Source organism: Styela clava, chromosome 1 (assembly GCF_964204865.1).
Source record: "Styela clava chromosome 1, kaStyClav1.hap1.2, whole genome shotgun sequence".
Lineage (NCBI taxonomy): Eukaryota > Metazoa > Chordata > Ascidiacea > Stolidobranchia > Styelidae > Styela > Styela clava.
The window spans coordinates 4,106,781-4,129,638 of record NC_135250.1 but is presented as its reverse complement, the minus strand read 5'-3'; the positions used below and the strand labels follow the sequence as shown (position 1 = coordinate 4,129,638).

The window sequence follows — 22,858 nt, the reverse complement described above, 5'->3', positions numbered from 1 at the left end:
ACGCCACGACAGTGCCTATATCATCTACATGGCAGTGGTTCTCAACCACTAGTGGTACGCGAAAGCTTTTCGAGTGGTACGCGAGCAGCTTTGAATTATCCTAACAATTAATTTTTGAGTTGACTAAAATATTGCGACAACGCTTTATATATCTTCCATACCGTGTATTCGCTGTCTTGAGATTGCCCTCGACCGCTACTTCCCACCTAAAACGAAACGATGATTAAAGCCTTTTAGCTCTGACGACAGAAGACGCAAATGCTTTCGCGATTTTGCACGCAATTAATACGTTCTTACTACATAAAAGTAATACGTTGCAAGTTTGCACGAAGGTATAAAATGGATGTTGTGCTATGTTAAAATACTCCCATAGCGCGTTTCAATTGTCTTTGGCCCAAACCCAAAAAGAAGTTTTATCGGTGGTACGCGACCAGAGTAAACACATAAAAGTGATTCAGTAAAAGGCTGTCCTGTGATCGGTAAAAGAAGAATGAATCGTCTTGTGCAGACAGGAACAAGCCCATGAGATGAGCTAGCATCAAGTAACTCCCTATTTAAAGAGACGTTTTTTGCCTTTATTTTAGTCGAAACACTCCTCTATGTTCAAGCGTTGGTCGCGTGACAGCAGTGACAAACCGCAGCAGTGTGATGCATTTTTTTATTATCTGGGTCTGAAGTCCCAACTTGGACGGACTTGGTTGTTTTTTGACGGTAGCACTATAGGCCTGCTCGCGCTACAAGTAATAATTTTTTTCAAATATAACAATTCATCATACAATGAGTGTAGAAAAAAGGTGACCAAAGCAAACCGAGAGGAAACGTATTTCCTTACCCACAACAACGTTAAACCACAGTGTTTGGTGTGTTTTCAAGTACTATCCGTCACGAAAGAATATAATTTTAAGCGACATTACAAAACCAAAAACCGAAAATACCACGAAATAACTTTTGAAATAACTAAAGGCTTTATATAGTTTCCCTGAAAAACTGATTAGAACGATAAACTCTCATTCCTAAATATATTTGAAGTGAGTAAACTCGCGATGTTTCGATCACTTTGGGGTTTTCTCGGACTGCGGCCCGCGAGACCTCCTCGAAAGTTTTACGGCGTTCGTCCCAAAAGTTGATCATTATTGCAATCCATCTGTTTAAAAAGTCCACTTTAAATAGTGGCACAGGTGCTAAAATTTAGTGATTTCTACTCGATAATGAACTTTGAAAATTGTATATAGGTAAATGTTTAGTGGTACCGCTATCCTTGTCGACTAAAAACTCTCTAGAGTGTGGAACAGCATTCCTTCTATCAGCATTTCGATTACAATACTCGTCAGCAAATTGTCTGCATCTCACAAATATCATTCTTCTTGGCGTCACATCCGATGGTTAAATCTTCCTCGCGCTGCATTGCCGATACAGAATTTTCGCTTTCGTTGGTATTACATGTTTTGAAAGAAACGTCGGGTGTTGCCTCAGCCCGTCGCCGCCTGTGAAATACTTTCATTTTTAATTATCAATAAGCATTCCTGCACTTCCCCCTTAACATAGCCATCATTTATGACAATATAAGGGTAAATTTAGGAAAACGGCTTGTTCGACGCGTACGATATTGAAGACTAAATTAGAATTGTTAGAAGATTATTGTGCCTTGTTGAGAACCGGGAATAGAGGTGTCAAAGCCACTGGCAACTTCGTATAATACGAGTTTCACATTTATTTCGGGGAAAAGACAAGAAATATTTAATCCGGTGGCTCAATCGAACGGCTATCAAACGCCACCGCTACATTGCATGGCGCGTAATAAAAAAAACAGATCTTTTGAACAAAGTCCCGCCAATAAAAAACACCCCCTGCCACCGCATAAAATAATTTAAAAAATAGCAATTATCCAGTTCCCGCGAGGCCTAGGCATGCAGATTGTGCAGGATATTCAAATTATTTCTGACCCCAACTCTAACTTGATAATTACTATTTTATTATTTTAAAAATTTCCCAAATCTCACATTTTTGCATTAGTGGCGAGGATTTTGTACAAAAGATCCAGCGACCTCCTCAGACATATATACCTATTCTTTAAACCTGCGAACCCGACCAGGGTAGCCAGAGATGCAATGGTAAATGTTTTTCTAACGCTTAGTATGATGCGCTAACCGTCGAACCATCATAGTTTTTCGCTCTCTCCTGATATATATAACACAATCCATATAACTAACCTTTGTTGTTGCATGACAATATAAATAACTGCAATAATGACGATTAGTAACACAGGCGCTCCAACTCCCACGATCAAGTAGTTGATTTGCCCGAAGCCACCATTATTCGAATCCGTTCGTTCCTGATTTGAATCTGGAGAACATAATGAACGGCTTCTAAAAAATTTATCGCTATTCTCACGCACGATGTTACGCATTACAGTGAAATACTGTTATATCAAGTATATATATATATATGTAGATTAAATAGTCTTTTCTAATTAAAAATCATTCTGCACGCTGTATTCTAATAAAGCCAAAGGTGTGTAAAATAGGCATACTTTCAATCACAGGAGTATATATGCGTATAATGGGACAACCCGTCTTTTGTGTCATCTCCAGAACCTTGTTTGGACCCACCCACACAAGGTATGAGAAGCGGATGATTATTTAGTTCAATACATCGATGTCTTCGTCGAAATTTATGCCGTTATACAAGCTACCGTGTTTCCCCGAAAATGATACAGGGTCTTATTTCAATTTTCTTTCGAAAAACAACACTGGGGCTTATTTTGGGGGATTTATTTTATTTTCATTTATCAAAAACAAAATTATAAAGTAGAGAATTACCAGATTTTCAAATATACAAAATATGAAAACCGGTATTCATTTACTTATAGGTAACATGTTTTCATTTAAAAAAAAATGCGTCATCGACTAGGTCTTATCTTTAGGGAAGGGCTTATATTAAAATCATTTTTGAAACATATATATGATTTATTTTCAGGCTAGATCTTATTTTCAGGCTAAGTCTTATTTTCAGACTAGGTTATATTTTTAGGCTAGGTCTTATTTTCAGAATAGGTTATATTTTTAGGCTAGGTCTTATTTTCAGACTAGGTTATATTTTTAGGCTAGGTCTAATTTTCAGAATAGGTTATATTTTTAGGCTAGGTCTTATTTTCAGAATAGGTTATATTTTTAGGCTAGGTCTTATTTTCAGGCTAGGTCTCTTTTCTAGGCTAGGTTTCATTTCCGGGGAAACGCGGTAGGATCACAGCTCGTGGTCTTCAGTTTCATATGCAACGCTCATTCACGTTTTTCTTTCTGAACAAGGTTATGTACAAAAAACCACTGATATCTAACACTTACCTGTCGTGAGACAAATATTGACTTCATTTTCATTTTTCGTCGTCATTTCTCGCCCGTGTTCAATATCATTAGCTGAGTGAAATGGAATTTTACACAATACCGACATTATTGATGTGGTAATATATATATAAATATTTGTTTTTTGTCATATGTCGCTCGATTTTAAGATAAAATCGTTATTTATCACGGTAAAATGGTAATATTTAAACAAATATTATTCCCTTTCACTTCGAGATTTTTTACACAAATATTGGTCGATGGACGCAAAACGAAACTGCACACTGGTTTTCCAAAAGTGAAATTCCCATATTTTTAAATCTGTTTTTGTACACATGTTATGCAAAAGGACGCCCATCTTGCGAATCTTTTTTTTCGTAGTCCATAATATTTGTTTATTTATTTGCGGTTGTGTTTTCACACAAACCTTGCGGCTTGGAGTAATAAATAAATGGAATTGTTTGGATTTCCAGACGGTCCTCCCGAAGTATGTGAACCAAGATGGCGGGCACCGGAACGTAGTATGTATACCAGGATAGCGTTATGCCATAATCTCAGGTACAAATACTACGGGATCCACTTGGCTAATCCCCGAACTCGTAATAGAACGAAAATTAGAGAATTTGGAACTAACCTGGTACACATGCTACGTTCCGGTGTCCGCCATCTTGGTTCACATAATTCGGGAGTACCTTCCAGTCTTTGTGGTATCACTTCATTAAATCATTTTACTTGGATATCATTACATAATTTTTCTTTCATTTATTGCCATAGATTTTTTAAAGTGAATTTAACAATAATTTTGGTCATACTAAGCGCTAGCTACGTCTTTTGGTATTGTTGCGATTGATCTCAATTTTTTAGGTAAATTTGCTTAAACGCGCACTCACTCAGAAACAAAAGAGACTAGTCTCTGACGACGACCAGTAAATTGCCAAGAGCTATTTAGACTATATGTTGCAAGTTCGTAAAAAAGGATTACAGTTTTAATACTTAGCGGTGTGGCGCATCGTGATTACCCTGCTTGGGTTCGCAGGTTCGATTCCCATGCGAGGATAGTCATGTGCGAGAGGATTGCTCGACTCCTAGCCGCCTTAGGGTTATTCACGTAGCCACTGGCCGGTTACGAATTCCTCTACCATTAAGCCCATGCTTCCGAAAACAAATAACTGGCTAAATAATCCCATATCCGACATGGACTGGTAACTGGGCGAGGGCCCGTGGTTCGCCATATTATTAAGCCGTCTCATCGACTTTTCTCTCCCTCGGGATATATATGTAAATCCTGTCCTAACACAGGGTTTTCATTTTACTAGTAGAAACTGAAATGTTTATATTTTCTTTGCGATTCGCTTTATCTTTGCGAACATATGGCCATGTTTACATGAAGCGGAATAAGTAAACATTGAACTGAAAATATATAAATTTGTGTATTTCTAGAATTATAATTTGATATAGATTTGTGGGCGCTCCAGAAGTGTGTGTACCAATATTCAGGTAACTAATTTTGTTCGCCTACTTTACATCAAGTTGTGTAAAGGGACGGAAGTCTGTGGGCAGGGGGTATATTTACTTGGCTAATACAGACAGTCCCCGAACGCGTAATAGAACTAAAATCGGAAAAAAATTAGGCCGTAAACCTAACCTGGTACACACAATACGGGAGTACCGATTTGTGCAGTGTTTCGTTAGTAAAAATTGGCTGGTGAAACTTTTAGATTTATTTTTTATCGTCAGTAGTCACTCGGTATCAGCAGATGTAGGCTAGTTCTTTCAACCGTTTAAAATATTGTAAACTTGATCATATTTGGCTTGAAGTGAAAAGGTAGAATAAATTTGTTTAGAAACATGTTTAGAAAATTGTTTAGAAACATTTGATCGTGCTTTGGCGGCTATATAAAATTAGATGAATTTCGAAAAATAGCCTTATTACAGTGAAGTAGAAGCTCATAAAATTTTTTTACAAAATGTGAAACGGGCTACCGCTAAAGAGCCGCTGAGAATATGAAGAATCATTATGTAGAATTACGCATTAGCAAATACCTATGGACGCGAAAAGCAATGAAGGTCAATACGATCAGAGAAACAGCTATGGAGTAGTAGACATAGGCGTAGCCAGGGAGCCTGGGGGATATGCCCACTCCACCTCCCCGCTTGTATACCTCGAATAACTTTGACAGCGAAGTAAGTCTTTAGAGAGATTATTACTTATCGATCTTAATCGGTAAGTATGTTGATAGGTATTTGTCTGTCTGTATGTTAGATGCACGCGATATCTCACGAAAGTGAGATTGGATCTGCTGCAGATTATGCATGTGCATTCATCATAGCATGGATCAGAAGCCTATTTATGTTAAATGGATTATGTCGTATAGTTAGCGAGTGATAAATTAATTAGTGATGGGACACACGGTGTCACTATGGAGTAAGACCACTGTTTTGGAGGATCCCCTAACCTTCGATCGATAAGTCTTTGGTTTCCAACCGAATTCTAATTAAGATATCGTTAGATATCAAGGGCTGCTTTTATATAGTCTTGTTCGAAGTAAACGACACGAGTGAGCGTCGTATCACGTCATTATACGAAAAAGAAATTGCTATCATTTTTGCTTCTTGTGCTTTCCAGTTATATAATTCCTAGGCTAAAATTTATTACAATGCGACTAAGCAACATCTATTCATATTTGGTTGTTTGTTTGTTGCATTTGCTGCTATGCCGTGTCGAAGGTAAGTTATGATAGAGGAAATACTAAATGTGATTTTTATATTCGTTCATTCGAGTATGGGGTTAGTTTACCATTTATTGGGTAAGATACATGAACTTGCGAATGTAGAAGTAACTTGGACTTCAATGTTATTTTACCTCTTTGTATTAATAGTATGTAAGTTAAATGAAAAGTAGTAAATACCCCATTTCCAGGCTAACGATTTATCAAGGGAATAGGTCCATTATTATAAAATAGGACTACTTACTATACATTGAATTTACATACTCTATTAATACAATAGGGTTGAACAACATTTAGTCCATAAATATACATTCGAACAGCATCACTCTCAGTCTAACCACTTTGATATATATATTTGCGCACAGTTTACAAAAACAAGTGGCGGTTTGGCATATTTTTAATAGATTTATACTAAAAACCGTACCACAGTTCTAAATCTGGTGTTCCAATAGTGGCATCCAAAATTCTAATATGCAACTTTTAAAATACTGTTTTAAAACCTTGACATTGGAACTAACTTTATGTTTTGATTGGGATGCACAAAATGGTACTCCATGGAATGGAAGTATGCGCACCAAGATATCGCATAACCTGAACCCTAACCTGGTACACAACCCGAGTTCAGGTTGTGCGCCATCTTGGTGCGCATACTTCAGGAGGTCCCACAAAATACCCTTTGCCACACAACATAACTGGTGGTTCCGCAGATAAAAAAAAAACATTTTAATAATTTCAGGTAAGAAATGCGGCGGTTATAGCAACAGTTGTCAGCTTGGCCAATCCGAGGATTATGGATGGTTTGCATCGCCTGGTTACCCTCACAGCAAGTATGGGGAATGTGTGGAATGTACGCTATACCTCTCACCTTCTGACGACGATCAGATTTTAGTAATAAATGTCACATTCATCAACTTGCCGTGTCGGTCTGCGACTCTTACTCTGCCAGGATGTAAGTAATAAAAAATTCGCCTGTCCTCTCAAGACAATCAATTATATCGCGATTGCGACACACATCGACTGTATTTTGCCACTCCTATTTTGATACGCATCTCACCATCCCCAATATGACTTTCGTGCTACCAACCCGTCTCGTTAGTTTCAATCGTGTCACTCCGCTTTGTGTGGTCTTTTAGAAATAGAACTGACTACTTATGTCTTACGGCATCCGCGATTTCTAGTTTCCATCCAGCATATTGAAGACCTCAACGCGTATTTGTCTTGAAACTCTCATTCCACAGGAAAAATGAATATCTTTTCAACGATATTGCATCAATAAAAATGGACGTTTGCCCAACCCTTGACCCCTGAAAGATTCTCCCTATACTATATCTTTGCAAAATTTTCAACGCTGATTTTGAGGGTATTTTGGAGAGTTAGCGCTTACAAACCGTCTCACATGTTCAGAACTATCGTTTTTATTCAAAACAATGACAGACCACGTGTAGGGCTGGGCATTTTCGAATACCTTGTGATTTCAGAATCGAATCGAATAATTTTTTTCGAATCGAATCGAATCTCGAATACTTGAAAATATATAATCGTAAGCGACTTTAATATAGTAATTGGTCCTCTCAACAAATGAATTACTGAAAACATAGAATAAACCACTCAGATAGATTACTGAGCGTTCACACAGAATAACAAACACGTTTTATCAATAACTCACTACAGAAAATAGTCATATGTTAGAATTTCGTTAAAAAAATATGACTCCAATGAAAAAAAAATTGGGGAATTCACCTCGACCATTAAGCGGAAAGATAAAAACAAGATGGCGGCGATTCGAAATTTAGCTCTGAACCGATTCGAATAATTTACTATTCGATTCGAATATTCGATTCGAAATGCCCAGCCCTAACCACGTGCCGCTTATAGATACTGATGGCTAATTTTAGGCTGGTCTACCGCAGCGTTTGCGGTATCAATTTTGGACTATTATAACTAAACTAAAGTCCCTCGAAAGACACTTGATTTACAACTACTTACTGGAAACACATCGAAAAACTGACGAACAACATGCAAAACTACCAAAAGCCACACCCTGAATATTTGTCTGAGCGAAAGAAGTGTCTGAGCAGCGGGATAAATTCCAATCGTTACGTCATTGTTAACTTATTGCTGATTTGTAATTATTACGGAAATAAACAAGGAAATTGGTGAAACATCCATTACCCCATATGTTTGTTGTTTTTTGTAGTTAAAGCAAGCAAGGACCAAAAGTCGGGCTTCGTATTGATATACTACAAACATTACATTTGTCAAAGTGATAACGTTAAATGTACAGCTGAAGGAGATTTCCAAGTTGTCTTCAAAAGTGAGAACGGAAAGTGCGAAGACAATCCTATTCCAATTGGATTCAACATGACTTATCACTACTACGATATTAACACAGGTAATATGAAAACAGCATCACTTATGCTCAGAAAAGGACAAGGGATGGGGTATTAAACATTTACAAAATAAAATGTGACTTCCTAATATGGCATCATTAATGGTTATACTTATACAAAATATCAATGCGAATCAAAGAAAGATAAAATAATTTTCCTACCGTTAGAGATTTGCGCCGATTACGTTTCTGGCATGTGTCATGGAAACTTATACGTCAACTTATCTATTTTCAAAAAGCTAGCCACGGGGCAACTCGCCCGCAAAACATCTTTATTTTGTTCAGCTAAATCTTGGCGTGCGATGGAAAATGGAGCAGTTGCCTGCCGTGCGTTGAAAATAATTAACAAAAGGTCATCGAATAGTGAAGCGTCTCGAACTGTAAACATTATATGTAGCTGTCCTAAACCCCCCTTTTTTATTGCAGCCAGATAGCATACAAAGCAGCGATTCAATGTATCAATTCATACTCCTAATTATTTCCGCAAAACGTCTGTGATGTATTGACTTATGTATAGTTATCAGTTTCGCTATCAGCAATAAAAAGCGTCATTTTCAACATTAGTCGTTTTTCCTATTGTTTCGATATCGTATAGGAGAAAAAGATTTTATTATTTCGTCAACCAAAAAATACAATCATCAATAAAATATAGCAACGGCAATAAAGTTAAATTTGAGTTGGGTTGCGCGAGACTAACTTCCTATCTTTTCTCTATGCCTTTATGCTAGTGGATCCGTATGCGTATACTGCAAGGATACTGTAGCTGGAATACACATGACTATTCTATCCAATTAAAGAGTCCAGCTGCACACTAAAACAAATGTATTTCTGTAACGTTTCGTCTGACCAGAGTCAGACTTCCACAGACAAGCAGTTTACAACAATGAAGCAAACAGAAATACATTTGTGTTAGTGTGCAGCTGGACTCTTTAATCGGATAGAATAGCAATAAAATTGTTTTGCTATGGACAGGATGGAGCGATACGACCATACGGTCATCGAATTCAGCTTCCACCATATGCGTATAAGCGAACTAACGCAACACTTCAAATATTGAGCACACATAATTTAACAATATGATCCGCCATAATTATGTGTTGATATGGATAATGCACATAATTACAATCTGACTTGTATTACAACGTATAAGTTTCGTTTTACGATTTCTATCTCATTACAGTAAAACCCACGACACCTTCTCCGCGGACTACATCTCCGTATATTTCCACGAGTATCGTAACAGTATCGACCATACCAGAAACCAGCACTGCAACGATCGGAATATCCACTGTGATTCCAAATGAAACATCGACCATCGAAGGATTTTTGACAGAAACAACAACGGCAGATGGTAATGATTACGTTTTTAGTAACCAATTGGTGAGTATTGCGATGAACAAATGTGAATGAGACAGACTTGCTTTAATTAAGATCACGATCAGTTAAACACCAAAAATCTTGAAGCGAATACGAGTAATAGCCATCTGAGATTTCCGCTTTCCTTCTGTCCGAGTATTTTAAATTAGATAGACTGGATGGTAATCAGACAAGAGACAATGAGTCTTCACCTGAATAATTAAGGGGGCTGTCTCTTATGGATAAATAGTCCAACAAATTGGGAGAAATCATTTTTTTAAGCGATCCATATCTCTACTTCGTGTCTACGACCAGTCAAAAACAATGTCTAAAATGTACGATCCATTTATGGAAATTCCTTTCGTCGACTTACATAGCGGAGGCAAAGTAAAACCTTTGATGTACTTCATCACGCGAATAGAAATTTAAGCATTATTCCGATACAGAATAATCTACATGGCGAACTAACAATGACTATTATTTTAATGAAGCAAAGATTGAAGGAGATAAAACCAAAAATATACTTTATAACGTACAATTATAAAAAAACACGCAAATTAATTTTTTGTGAAGAAAAATGACTGAAAATTTCAAGACCCCAAAACGATAAATTGATGGATAACATTTTTAATATATATATATATATTATCAGTCAGTAATCAGTAGTTTATTTTCTCACCATACTAAATACCATACTATTATCGTTCATTTCTAGAGCCTGTAACAAGGATACCTCTTCAGTCGTCTTCCAAAAACTGCGATTGTAACTTAGCTATTCCTCTTGCTGTCGGTGGATTCTGCTGGGCATTTTTAGCAACTGTAATTTTGATTGGAGTACTGTTGATGATAAAAAGGTAACTAATTAGGATTGTTGTGTAATGGAAAATCAAAACAATAAAGCTGAGCATGAAAAACCTTTTCATCAGGCAGTAAAAGTGCAAAACTTTTTAAACATTTGGCAATTGCTTTAACAATCGAGTCATTTTTGTTTTATGCACTTTTATTTGAAGTAACGCCGGTACAATTGCCAATCATCTTGGCTGAAACGTTGACTCAGAGTAAATTTAAGCAGCACAAATCGAAGGAGAACTTTCAAATTAAGCCAATGTGTCGTTAAAAGACAAATAGTATAGTCAGCGAGATCAAAACAAACGCCACATTTTATTATTTTTTAGAAATAAAGCTCGAGCCAACGATAAGCCCCTCAAAGCCAACGGTAAATCAAGCCAACAACATTTATATGATGGAAAGAAATTGAATCATCAAAAGAATACTGACCAGCAAAACAATTACTGTGAGATTGATGGGGTTTGGAAACAACAAATCAAATACGAATTAAATGGTTCGGTCAACCAAGCCTACGACGTCATATCCTGGAAGGCACTAAGTTCGAATCAATCCATAGAAAAAATAGGTCATCAAAAGAAACTAGACATCAAAAACATCGGAATAGAAAATCTCGCAATATGCGTACAAAATCAGAAATTAAACGGCGAAATTATGGATGATATTCTGTACGAGCCAATCAGTGTTGCCAGTTCTTCTGAATTAGTAAAGCAACCTACAATGCCAAATCCAGCTACTGTTACAACGAACAAGAGTCTTACCAGTGAGAATGATCGTAACTTGAACGTGGAATCCAGTCATTACGGCCCAGAGATTAAAGATAATGTATTATACGGTTCACTCAATTATTCACAAATGCAGAAGAAACGTTACTTCTCTGCTGATGACACATCGCCGTGCTGTGGGCTGGAGACCAACGGATCTCAACGATTCTCAAAATCCCTGACGGAACATATCACCGAGAGTCGCGATATACTAAATCTAACTGCAAACGGGGAGGAGTGGATTTCCCAATACGAGTCTTATACAACTGATATGGTAGAAGAGGCACTTCGTGGATCTTCGAGCTCAGCTAATAAACTGAACAATCGTCAGAAGGCTTCCCATAGGAACCAAGATATAATATCGCCGAACAACTCTTACGAAGTGATTGATAAATGTTTTGAGTAAAAAATTGTTATGTTTACCAAATGCCTGAACATTTTCATCAAGTAATCCAGTTGAAGTGAGGATCACCTTGTCTAATATAATCTCCAATATCCATTATATTCTGTACAGCAATGCCGGTTCATTAATTCGCGAATCATTCTTTCCGACAATAACAGCAGTGCGAAACCAAAATACCTCGTTTCTCGATAATCAAATTTGATTTCTTTTGGATTTCCTTCAACGGCAGTTCAAACCGAGTGCTTTATTTTTTCTCGTAAATCGTGTAGGATTTATTTTTACTGATTGGAAAAAAAAAAACTTGACTTGAAAGCATTGTATATTATAGGGAAATATCAACATATTAATTCTTACCGTAAATGTTTAGTTACGTCAATCCTAGTCGTTTCAATTATAAATTCTCTTCTATTTTACCTTTCAAATCCGATTATATTTTGACGTTTGAGAGACTTTTTTCACAAATAATTTCAACACTAACGTAATTTGAAAAAAAATAACTACAATATTATTGACCATTGACTGCACATTCGTTGGTTCACCTCTTTATCAGGATAAATAGGAAAAATGATTTGCAGTACCGGTACCTATGCAACGTGTGCAGTAGGGATTTTAGTAGGGAACAACAGGGAGATGGCGGTGGGGGGCATGGCCATTTTAGTCGGGTACAAAGTAACTATAGTAGTCACTTTGGTCGGGTCGGGATAATAATAATCTTTATTTTGATTTACCCAAAAAAACATACACATAACAAGTAATGAACACATAAAACAAACACACTGAATAATGGGAAAACAGGCAAAACCTCGAGTAGGGTTTAAAACACGTATAAATACATGTGCCTGTTCACCCATGATATTACACTCACAAACATATTACAAAAAAAGATAAAAACACGAACGTGTTATCGTTCCAGCGTTCGGGCGTCTGACTTGTGTTACAAACAAAATGCAGGTGCGGTAGGTTCTAATTTAAAACTGTTTACGTCGAAACAGACATGATCGGGCTGTGTTTATTAAATTGGCTTAAACAAGTGCGAACTAGTGAGTTAGATAAAAGCAGTGTCAGAATGAGTAATAAATAAATCAATCAATCATTTTATTTCGGCTCTCTGACTAAAACGGAACAATACAAAAAAGTAAACAGACAACAAATACAGAACAATACAAAAAAGTAAACAAACAACAAATACAGAGATACCTGGAAGGCGAGCATAATATAAAATAAAGTTAAAAAATGTACAAGTACGTGCCCACCCACCAAAAAATCAAATAGAAATAATACGATTGTACAAAAAATATGGACACGATTCAAAATCGGGCAGTTCTTATAACTCAATTTAAAATGATAAAAGCCAAATAATTGCTTGAATCAGTGGATAATTTGCATGGAGTAAAATAAGTGTTGCGCTCGAAATAAGACAGCAAAATTCAGGTAGATAAAATTAAATGTAATAGAATCCCAACGACCTCCTCCGTCTCTGATAGATGTTTCAAATGTTCGTATACGATTATGGTAGCTGAGAAATCGCCAGGATTAGCCTTACAAGTAAATATATATAAATAAAGCTGATCTCAAATTCTGTATATTTTGGGTCTGAGATTCCTATATAGCATAGAAATATACAAGTCAAAATCTATGGGAGACATCGCTCGCTGTCAGAAATGCAAAAAATCACCAAAAACCTATCAAATGTGCAAGACAGATAAATAAATACATGGTTGAAAAGCAGCATGAAGTTTTGAATAATGGGAATAAAAATAGAGTGACAATAGCTGTGAATACAAATACCTAACAATGCGTGCCAATGTTAGAACAATGAGCATATATACAATGAGTGGAAACTTGCAAAGATTTGCTCATTTTGGTATTGTTCCCTGCATTTTTACGTCGTCCAGCTAAATGGTTCGTTGCATATTAAGAAAACGCATTGCTCGCTGCCAAAATCCCTTGCTTCAGCCGAGTCGGGTGCGAAATTGGCCGTATTGAGGTCTGTAATTCTTCAATACATATTTGGTTTTGGGTTTCGAAGTATGGTACGCTGAAAGCATACAACTATGAGCATATGCTTATTGGGAATGCATATCTATTAGGCAGAAAACGTATCTACAGAACAGAATATGAACCAGTCGCCGAGAGGGGTGCGGTTATTTATGTATTTATTCATTGATATAACATGGGATTTACATATTTATCCATGGGAGAGGAAGGGTTTCGAAGTATGGTACGCTGAAAGCATACAACTATGAGCATATGCTTATTGTGAATGCATATCTATTAGGCAGAAAACGTATCTACAGAACAGAATATGAACCAGTCGCCGAGAGAGGTGCGGTTATTTATGTATTTATTCATTGATATAACCTGGGATTTACATATTTATCCATGGGAGAGGAAAAACGAGTAGAATGCTTAAATACATGGCGAACCACGGCCTCTCACAATCATAGCTCTGTCCTCCATATGAATCACATGGCTCTGCGAGCTATTCGTTTACCTATTAAAAATACTGAGTTTAACTATAAATTACTCTGGGATACCTGGTATCTTGCCTTTGAAAACAAAAGCCAGAAATTGGAAGAAAATCAGGGAATGAAATGTGTGTATTATGTAATGGAGAACCTGAGTTTGTTTCACATATTTTCATGTATTGTAAATTACAAAAAATATTTATGAAGATTTTGTTTTAGATATATTAAAATTGATTAGAATACATTTTGTTATCAATATGATTCTTGCATATCATTTACTTTTAACGATCCTTTATATAGTCATATAGATACTGTTGGTTTGGATGCAATTATACTTTTGTTATCAATAGTGAGAAATATTTCAGGACTGCTATTAACTATGTGAGCTATTTTTTCTGCAATGCAAAATACATCCTGCGTCTGCTATTTACTATGTGAATTAATTTTTCTGTAATGTAAAGTATTTCCATAACTGCTTTTACTATGTGGGCTGTTTTTTCGGTACTCTTGTAGTATGTGTACCAGGTTAGGTTACGATTCTCCTTATTTTTGTTCTATTAAAAGTTCGGAAATTGTCTGTGTTACACAAGTGAATATCCATCCCCCTACCGATAGAATTTAGTCCATTTACACAACTTGATATAAAATAGGCGAACAAAATTAGTTACCTTCATATTGGTACACATACTTCTGGAGCACCATTTTTTTTGTAATGTAAAATATTTAATATGTGAACTAATTTTTTTGGAATGCGAAATATTTTCTACAGCTTCTGTATTTTTTATATGTCACTTTTCATTTCATCGATAATACACATGGTCTGGCACATTGTTCATTCTTTGTGGAGTTTTTGGTAAATTTACAGATGGAATAAGACCGACATTCAGCTTTTTTCTGTTTTACAACTGTAATACAAATTGAAGTATGTAAACCCAGTTGGTAGACACTGGAACCATGTGTACCAGGTTAGGGTCTACTACATACAAACATTCCCAAACTTTTCAAGCTGCACCCCCTTTTTAGAATTTGTGAAGTCTTGCGCCCCACCTCAAAATAGTTAGCTAACAATAATAAGCTACAAATAACAGTAGTAACAGTAAGGCATAAGTACGTTTTATTGGAAAAACAGTTGAAAATACATGGATGGAACGAAATAAATGACAAGTTTTGATATGCAAATATTTACAGTATTTTAAACTAATAGAGAGAGAGAGTTTATTTCGTTCGTCAAACCATGAACATATATAAATTATAATAAAAAAAACAGATGCTCAGGTGTTTGACTGGGAGACAACGTTACAACATTTGGGGTCATTTAACAGGTTCGGTGTTAAATTCTTCAATAGCTCTCATATACCGTATTCACTATATACATTATTCACAAGAATTTTTGATTTGGAAAGTACTAAATAATCATGTTTTGTCCTAAGATCATCATTTATTCAGCTGATAAGTTGACATGTATTGCATATCAACTGCATAAAAATGGGTTAGCGAGGATACCTATTATTTGGAAAATTTATCTACTAAAAATTAATGTGATAGGACATGGGCAAAGATGAGGAAAATTCTATTATTATAGCACTTTAATTATAAACATTTGATAATAGTAATGAAATCATGAGTAGATTTCTTTATACACTATAATTTGAACACATCAAATTATAATACTTGATTATGACTGGCAAGTGATTTGGAGGATAGTGACACACATTAATACATGATCAGGATTTGACCCTTCTCTAGCAGATATATATATATATGAAATAAAGTGCTCATGTACATATCTATATTCGGCTACAGAGCACGTATCATAGAATGAATTTTAAGGCGAAATATTGATAATATACTGAAATAGCAATGATAAACAATAGGTTATTTTTAAATAAGTATTACCGGTACTAAAAAATAAATAAAGTGCTCATATACATATAGATATTTGGATACAGAGCAAGTATCATAGAATAAAATTTAAGGCAAAAAACTGATTAAATACCAGAATAGCAAGTATAATAAACATTAAGATACTTTTAAATGAAGTATTACTAAAAAATAAATAATGTGGTCATGTACATAGATATTTGGATACAGAGAAAGTGTCATTGAATTTAGGGCGAAATATGGATGCAAGTATGATAAACAATTTGATATTTTTATAAAAAGTGTTACTAACAAATAAAATAATAGATTATGGAGTTCCAGCAAGTGTGCTCATAACAAATAAAAAGATAGCAATTCATTTACCATAGTGAATTAAATTCATTACACATTACTACTTGCTATAACACGGCGGGCACATGATACTCATCGTGTTTTATACTTTTTTAAAGGTTTTGCTCGCTCTCCAGAACTCTCCATTTTTTATTTGTTTGTATTGTCAGATTGTGAACTTTTCAAAATAAACTATCTCTATCTATATCAATGAATACAATATCCCAGGTCACCACTTGGCTGGTTCATATTCTGTTCTGTAGTTAAGTTTTCTGCCTAATAGATGGTATGTATTCCCAATAAGCATTACAGTATGCTCATTCGTTCACTCAATGAGTGATTTTAATTACGGTTAAAATAATATAATATAAATAAGTTCATATTCCATTTTGCATCCATGATTCAGTATTTATTTTGTTCAATTCCAGTAGTAATCCATACCATAATTAGGTTATTTTAATAAACGCATTGATATAAAACAATAAAAATGAAATTAGTAAATATAAAATACATATCATAAACATATAATTTTCTTTTTGAAATAACGCTTCACATAAATTTTTCAATTCCCTCTCAAATGGGTTGTTTATTCTATAATTCTCTATATTTTTCTACATATTCCATGCTTCAAGTCCATGTTTCCGAAAACAAACAATATAACTAATCCCATACCCGACTTGGAATGGTAACCGGACGAGAGACCGTGGTTCTTCTCTGAGAGACCTTATCCTAATAAATACATAAATAACCGCACTCCACTGGGCGACTGGTTCATATTCTGTACTGTAGCTACGTTTTCTGTCTAATAGATATGCATTCCCAATAAGCATATGCCCATAGTTGTATGCTTTCAGCGTACCATACTTCGAAACCCAAAACCAAATATGTATTGAAGAATTAAAGACCTCAATACGGCCAATTTCGCACCCGACTCGGCTGAAGCAAGGGATCTTGGCAGCGAGCAATGCGTTTTCTTAATATGCAACGAACCATTTAGCCGGACGACGTAAAAAATGCAGGGAACAATACCAAAATGAGCAAATCTTTGCAAGTTTCCACTCATTGTATATATGCTCATTGGTTCGAAGTAACACAGGAAAAAACACAAAAAGCTATATACATTGGAACTATTTACCAAAACAATATCCAAACACTGTCAATATTGGCAGGCAACATGGAGGTGTAAAACCATTTATTAAAACAGTAAAAGCAATCTCAGTTACACACTCACACAAAGAAATTCCATGAGCAAAAGTGAAACATTGATGTTACAGTAGAAAATTCAAATTATGCTGGTGTTCTAGGTGGTACATAACCACTTATTGGCAGCAGAAGAGGAAAAAATAGATATTGCCAAAATAATATCCACAGAGTAAGGTTGCAGGAGCTCATAAAAATCGAAATGTCTTTTGGTTGATTTCCTCATTGTAAATAAAATCCGACGTTGTGATGTGCTGTACACTAGGTGCAATGTTTCATATAAAATGCCTGTCTGTCCATCTCTTTTTCCTTAGTTCTTTGCGAAGCAAGTATGTAAAATTGGAATCTTGGGTAACCCGTACAGCAATGCCAAAGTAGTCTTTATTATCCGAATCCTATTATTTCGTTGTTCATCATTTAGAATGTTGATTGTTTCTAATTGTTGTATTCCATTTGTTTCCACTAACCAAGTTGTTATCTTCGGCGCTATTACTTTTTGTTTAGTTTTCAATTCTAGTATTTCACCTGTTTACCCTTCCATGCTTCTAGCTGTGACTTGAGACATGTATTGTAGCCTACTAAACCCAATTATATATTTGGGGTTCCTTTAATTACCGGAACGGACCCTAAATTACCGGAACGGGGTGGAAAACATACATAAACCTTCCGGAACGGACCTTTAGATGTCTTGCATATGTCATTTCATATACTTCCATGCAATTTTTATAATAAATCGGCAAACTTGGGAGGGGAGGAGGGGGGTCAGTGGTAAAAATAATTTTCTTTAATTACCGGAACGAATTAAATTGCCGGAACGCAGTGAAAAACCTACCTAAACTTACCGGAACGGACTTGTATAAATCTTGCAAAGGATATTTTATGTTCTTCTAAGCGATTTCTCAAATATAATTAGAAAATTTGGGGGGATAAATGGTAGAAAATACCAATTTCATTTTGCGCCGCCTAGTGGATGTAAATTGAGCAATCAATTCCTGTATCATCTCTTATCAATATGAATTAATGATAAAAATCGATAATCAAAACCTTCTTATATGTTATTAGCCTTTAATTTTCCTTGTAGATAAGATAACGTAGTCATAGATTCAGATTGAAACAAATAAAAATTGTTTCCACAAACATTCTTGTGCAGGTGTTGTGACTATGTAGCACAACATAAATATCCACCTAAGCCTGTCATTAAAATGAAAATGTTGTTATTTTAGTTCGCGTTCCTGTCAGCCGTAAAAAGTGCCGTTCCGGCACTGTAATCTACCTTGATATATTGCATATTGCTTCGTGTCCATATATTTGAGCATCGTCCTCTTGTTTATCTACATACATACAAATCTGATCCTCTAAAATGACTCCTTCAAAATTTACTAATATGTTAAAAACTGTTTTCACAAACATTTTTGTGCAGACATTGTAACTATGTAGCTAAACATTTTATATTGGAACTGGTTGAAGTACGTGAACATATTTGACAAAATACTTGAATTTAAAATTTCAGCATAGGAAAATGCGAGAGGTGACCACGAGTTGAAAACGATTGTCGCTATAGCCTTTATAGCGAGGACGGTTCAGAGTGCTCCTGCTGATTTCTCTACTGATAACACAGCTTCGAGCCCCGTTATCTTATCTACAAGGAAAATTAAAGGCTGATAACATGCAAGAAGGTTTTGATTGTCGATTTTTACCACTGTCCCCCCAAGTTTGCCGATTTATTATAAAAATTGCATGGAAGTATATGAAATGACATATGCAAGACATCTAAAGGTCCGTTCCGGTAGGTTTATGTATGTTTCCCACCCCGTTCCGGTAATTTAGGGTCCGTTCCGGTAATTAGAGGAACCGATACCGGTGTATTTGCACATACCAGATTTTGCGGAGTCTTTTTTCATCTTTTTTTAAATCCCAATTACTCCTCAGCACGTAGCAAACGGCAGCAAAGCAGAAGTGATGATGTAAATTTAAACTACGCCAAATTCATATTACCAAAGATTGATTAAGATACAAATGTATACGTCCTACCTCCAAGCGGCTCACGCCGAAAGAAGAAACGTAGCAATTTTAGAGGAGGCGTTCATTCACAGTTATAGTCTAGTAGGGACATAGCGGGAATCGACAGTCTCATAATGATGTATCGACATAACTATTCTCGTAGAGACGAAGTCATTTCATTGTGGATATAACCATTATAGTAGACTGTATTGACATACCGGCACCGTAAGCGTAACGGACATCGCTATTTTAGTAATGTAGTAGGAACATGGCGGTAGCCGGTAGGGTAGCAAATTTTCAAGGTTCTAGTCTGGACTACAGTCATTGGATTAGGTAACGTAGGGCGTAAGGTTAAGTTGTTGCAATGTAGGCCTACGTACACAAAATTACAATACATATTTTCAGATTTTATATTGAAACAAATATCAGAATATTGCAGAACATAATCAATAATTTGGATAAGCGAACACGTACCGTACTACTACAGTACTACTTTTATCAATACCTTCCCACCTAAAATCTGTACACTTTAAAACTTACTTGAGGTTTCGTTTGCTTTCTCGATTCTATAATCAGTTTTATTTATTACTTATCTATATTTAGATAGAGTCATGAATCGAAACCGCAGTTTCGATCGATAAGTCTTCAGTCTCCGACCGACATTCTCGTTATGTTTTTATCAAATATTTTATCGTCTATTGCTGATTATGGAGTCGAAATAAACTTACTTACTTACTAATTAATTATCTTTGAAACGAACTGGACACATCATCTACTATAGGGTCTATTACACAGCTTTATTGCAGTACTGTGTACCGGTATTTGTCCAACACTTACAGGTACACCCTTATGGAAAACTAAACTCCTATTTCAAATGTTTAAATTTATTCAGGTGTGGTAGCTTATCATCAGTATGGAACTTGCTACCAGTAACAATAAGACAAATGTTTTATCTGTTGCAAGCAATGTAGACTTGCGGGATAGGATCGTTGGCGATTATGTATTGGACTGGTCAAAAGATAATTGCATTGCAGTTGCTACGAGTAAAAATGTAATGCTATATGATCTGAATCCATTATATGACGTGAACAGCTCGGAAATGTGTTTCAAAATCCAAGCCATCTCGCCGATTGAATCGCTTGATTACGACGCTGGAGCTCGGAAAATGATGTATGATTATGACATGTTGTGTGCTGTACCGTCCAAAAATTCTGCTTACCCTGACTTCGAAATTTATCGAATGCATATGGATCTTAGCATAAATAGATCTCATGGATCAGAAGAAGTTGGAGACATGGGATTCCGAGCGGTTCAGTTTTCACCACTAGGGTGTGCAGTAGGTAGCGGAACTGTTCTTGCCACTTTGACAATGGGGCATCAGCTTCAATTGTTTTCAAAATCTTCTGATGGTATATTTGTACAATGGAACAACATTAGAAATCTAACTGAAATATTAGTCAAAATTCTGCTTAAAAATGAACAATATTACCCTAAAATTAAATTCCCAACACAAAAATTAAAATCCCAGAATATAGTCGAGAAACAATATGCACCTTGTATTGTTTGCATGGAATGGTGGGATAAAACATACATAAAAAGTTCCAATGAAAAATTTATATTTCTTGCCACTGGTACGAAAAATAACTTTGTAATAATTTGGAAGTTGCATCTGCCGATTAGTTCAACTTCAGTTGTGACTATTGTGAGTTACATTAAAACAAATTTAAAAGGGATTAAAAGTATTAGCTGGTTGAAAATTGGATCGAATGAAGAAGAAATTCTCAAACTAGCAATTGGGGGAATTGAAGGCGTGGTCAATTGTTTAGAGATTGACTTAGATGGAAATTTGTTGAAAGAGAATGAAGTTTGGAACGACAGAGACCAGCTCACGGTTTCTGCTATTGATTGGAGAGAAACTGATGAAGGTGATGACACTGGTTTGCTTGTGGCAAAAGGACCTTTGCTTTTATATATGAAAATATCTTCTGATCTTGCGTTGATATCACATTCAGTTTTAATTGGGTTACACATTCTTCCAGTTGTGAATATACAATTTGTAGACCAACCCGCTTCGTGGCTTACAATCAGTAGAGATGGTCGTCAAGCTAAAGTTGTTTTGAAAAAATCTACCGAGGAGAATCTAAGACTACAGTATGAGGTTTTATCGGAGCAGACTAATCAATCTTCTATGGTTTTTCACGAAACAACGCATTATCATATTTTATCACCTAACGGAGCTTTTGTTGCGAATTTACGATCAAAACCCAAAGTATCATTATCTATACTTGTTGAAAATTCAGCGTATTTGGAAATTTTAACTCTTAAAAGCGGAATGGAATGTTTTCAATCATTGTGCGCTCAAGTAGAACAAAATAATGCAGAGGAAAAAATGAAACTAGATTTGGTTGAGTCCATTCGACTTCATCTTATTAACAAAAGTGTGTTTAAGAATGAGTCAGACTCTGTATTACTGAGAACTTGCCTAGAACGGTTTCTTGATTTCGATGATGCGGAAAGCAATAAGTTACGCTTGACATGGATTCTGTTGAAAATTTATTCTGCTGTTTTTTCGGAAGGGGGACAAGATTACTCAAAAAAAATTCTGCAGAATGAAAAAATATTATCAAGCAGGCAAATGATGAAAGTTATAAAACACTGGTTCATAAATTCAAACAATGAAAAAACTGAAACTCATCAAATTCCTATAAAAACTATCATAAATTGGTTGTGGAAAAACAAAAATATTTTAAACGAAGATGATTTTAGTTTTGTAGAAAAGGTACGAACCTCAAAAAATTATGAGCTTGTTAAAAAGGAAACGTGTCCGATAACAAGAGAATTTTTAACCATGTCTGAGGACGCTAAATCTGCCATAACAGAGTCTAAATCAATGACTTGGTTTCGATGTTGCTTGACATTTTGTGCTCTTCATTGTTTCAAAGCAAGAAAGTGTGAAATCAGTAATTCAAGGGCATTGAATTTAAATGATTCAGGGAATGCGGAAGAATGTGCGATCAATGGCCTGTTACAAGATTGTTCAATATACAGTGGTCTTCCTATGATTTAATTGTTTCTTATTTTAATATGCTTCAAAATAAATTCTCTTGACCTTTGACCCATCAGTATGCTTTAATGGGAAATTCCTTAGGATGC

General features: G+C 35.6%; 2 protein-coding genes across 2 annotated transcripts; both read left to right on the top strand.

Moving 5' to 3' along the window:
* The first annotated feature begins 5,995 nt into the window (after positions 1-5,995).
* On the top strand, positions 5,996-12,226 carry LOC120325465 (uncharacterized). Its single transcript, XM_078115761.1, has 6 exons — positions 5,996-6,065; positions 6,804-7,016; positions 8,265-8,459; positions 9,637-9,807; positions 10,528-10,666; positions 10,988-12,226. Exons 1-6 carry the CDS (start codon positions 5,996-5,998, stop codon positions 11,826-11,828), a joined length of 1,629 nt encoding a protein of 542 aa, XP_077971887.1. The 3' UTR covers positions 11,829-12,226.
* An 8,315-nt stretch (positions 12,227-20,541) lies between these two features.
* On the top strand, positions 20,542-22,818 carry LOC120325452 (general transcription factor 3C polypeptide 4-like). The gene has a single exon (XM_039391564.2). It carries the CDS (start codon positions 20,619-20,621, stop codon positions 22,770-22,772), a length of 2,154 nt encoding a protein of 717 aa, XP_039247498.2. The 5' UTR covers positions 20,542-20,618; the 3' UTR covers positions 22,773-22,818.
* Positions 22,819-22,858: the final 40 nt, after the last annotated feature.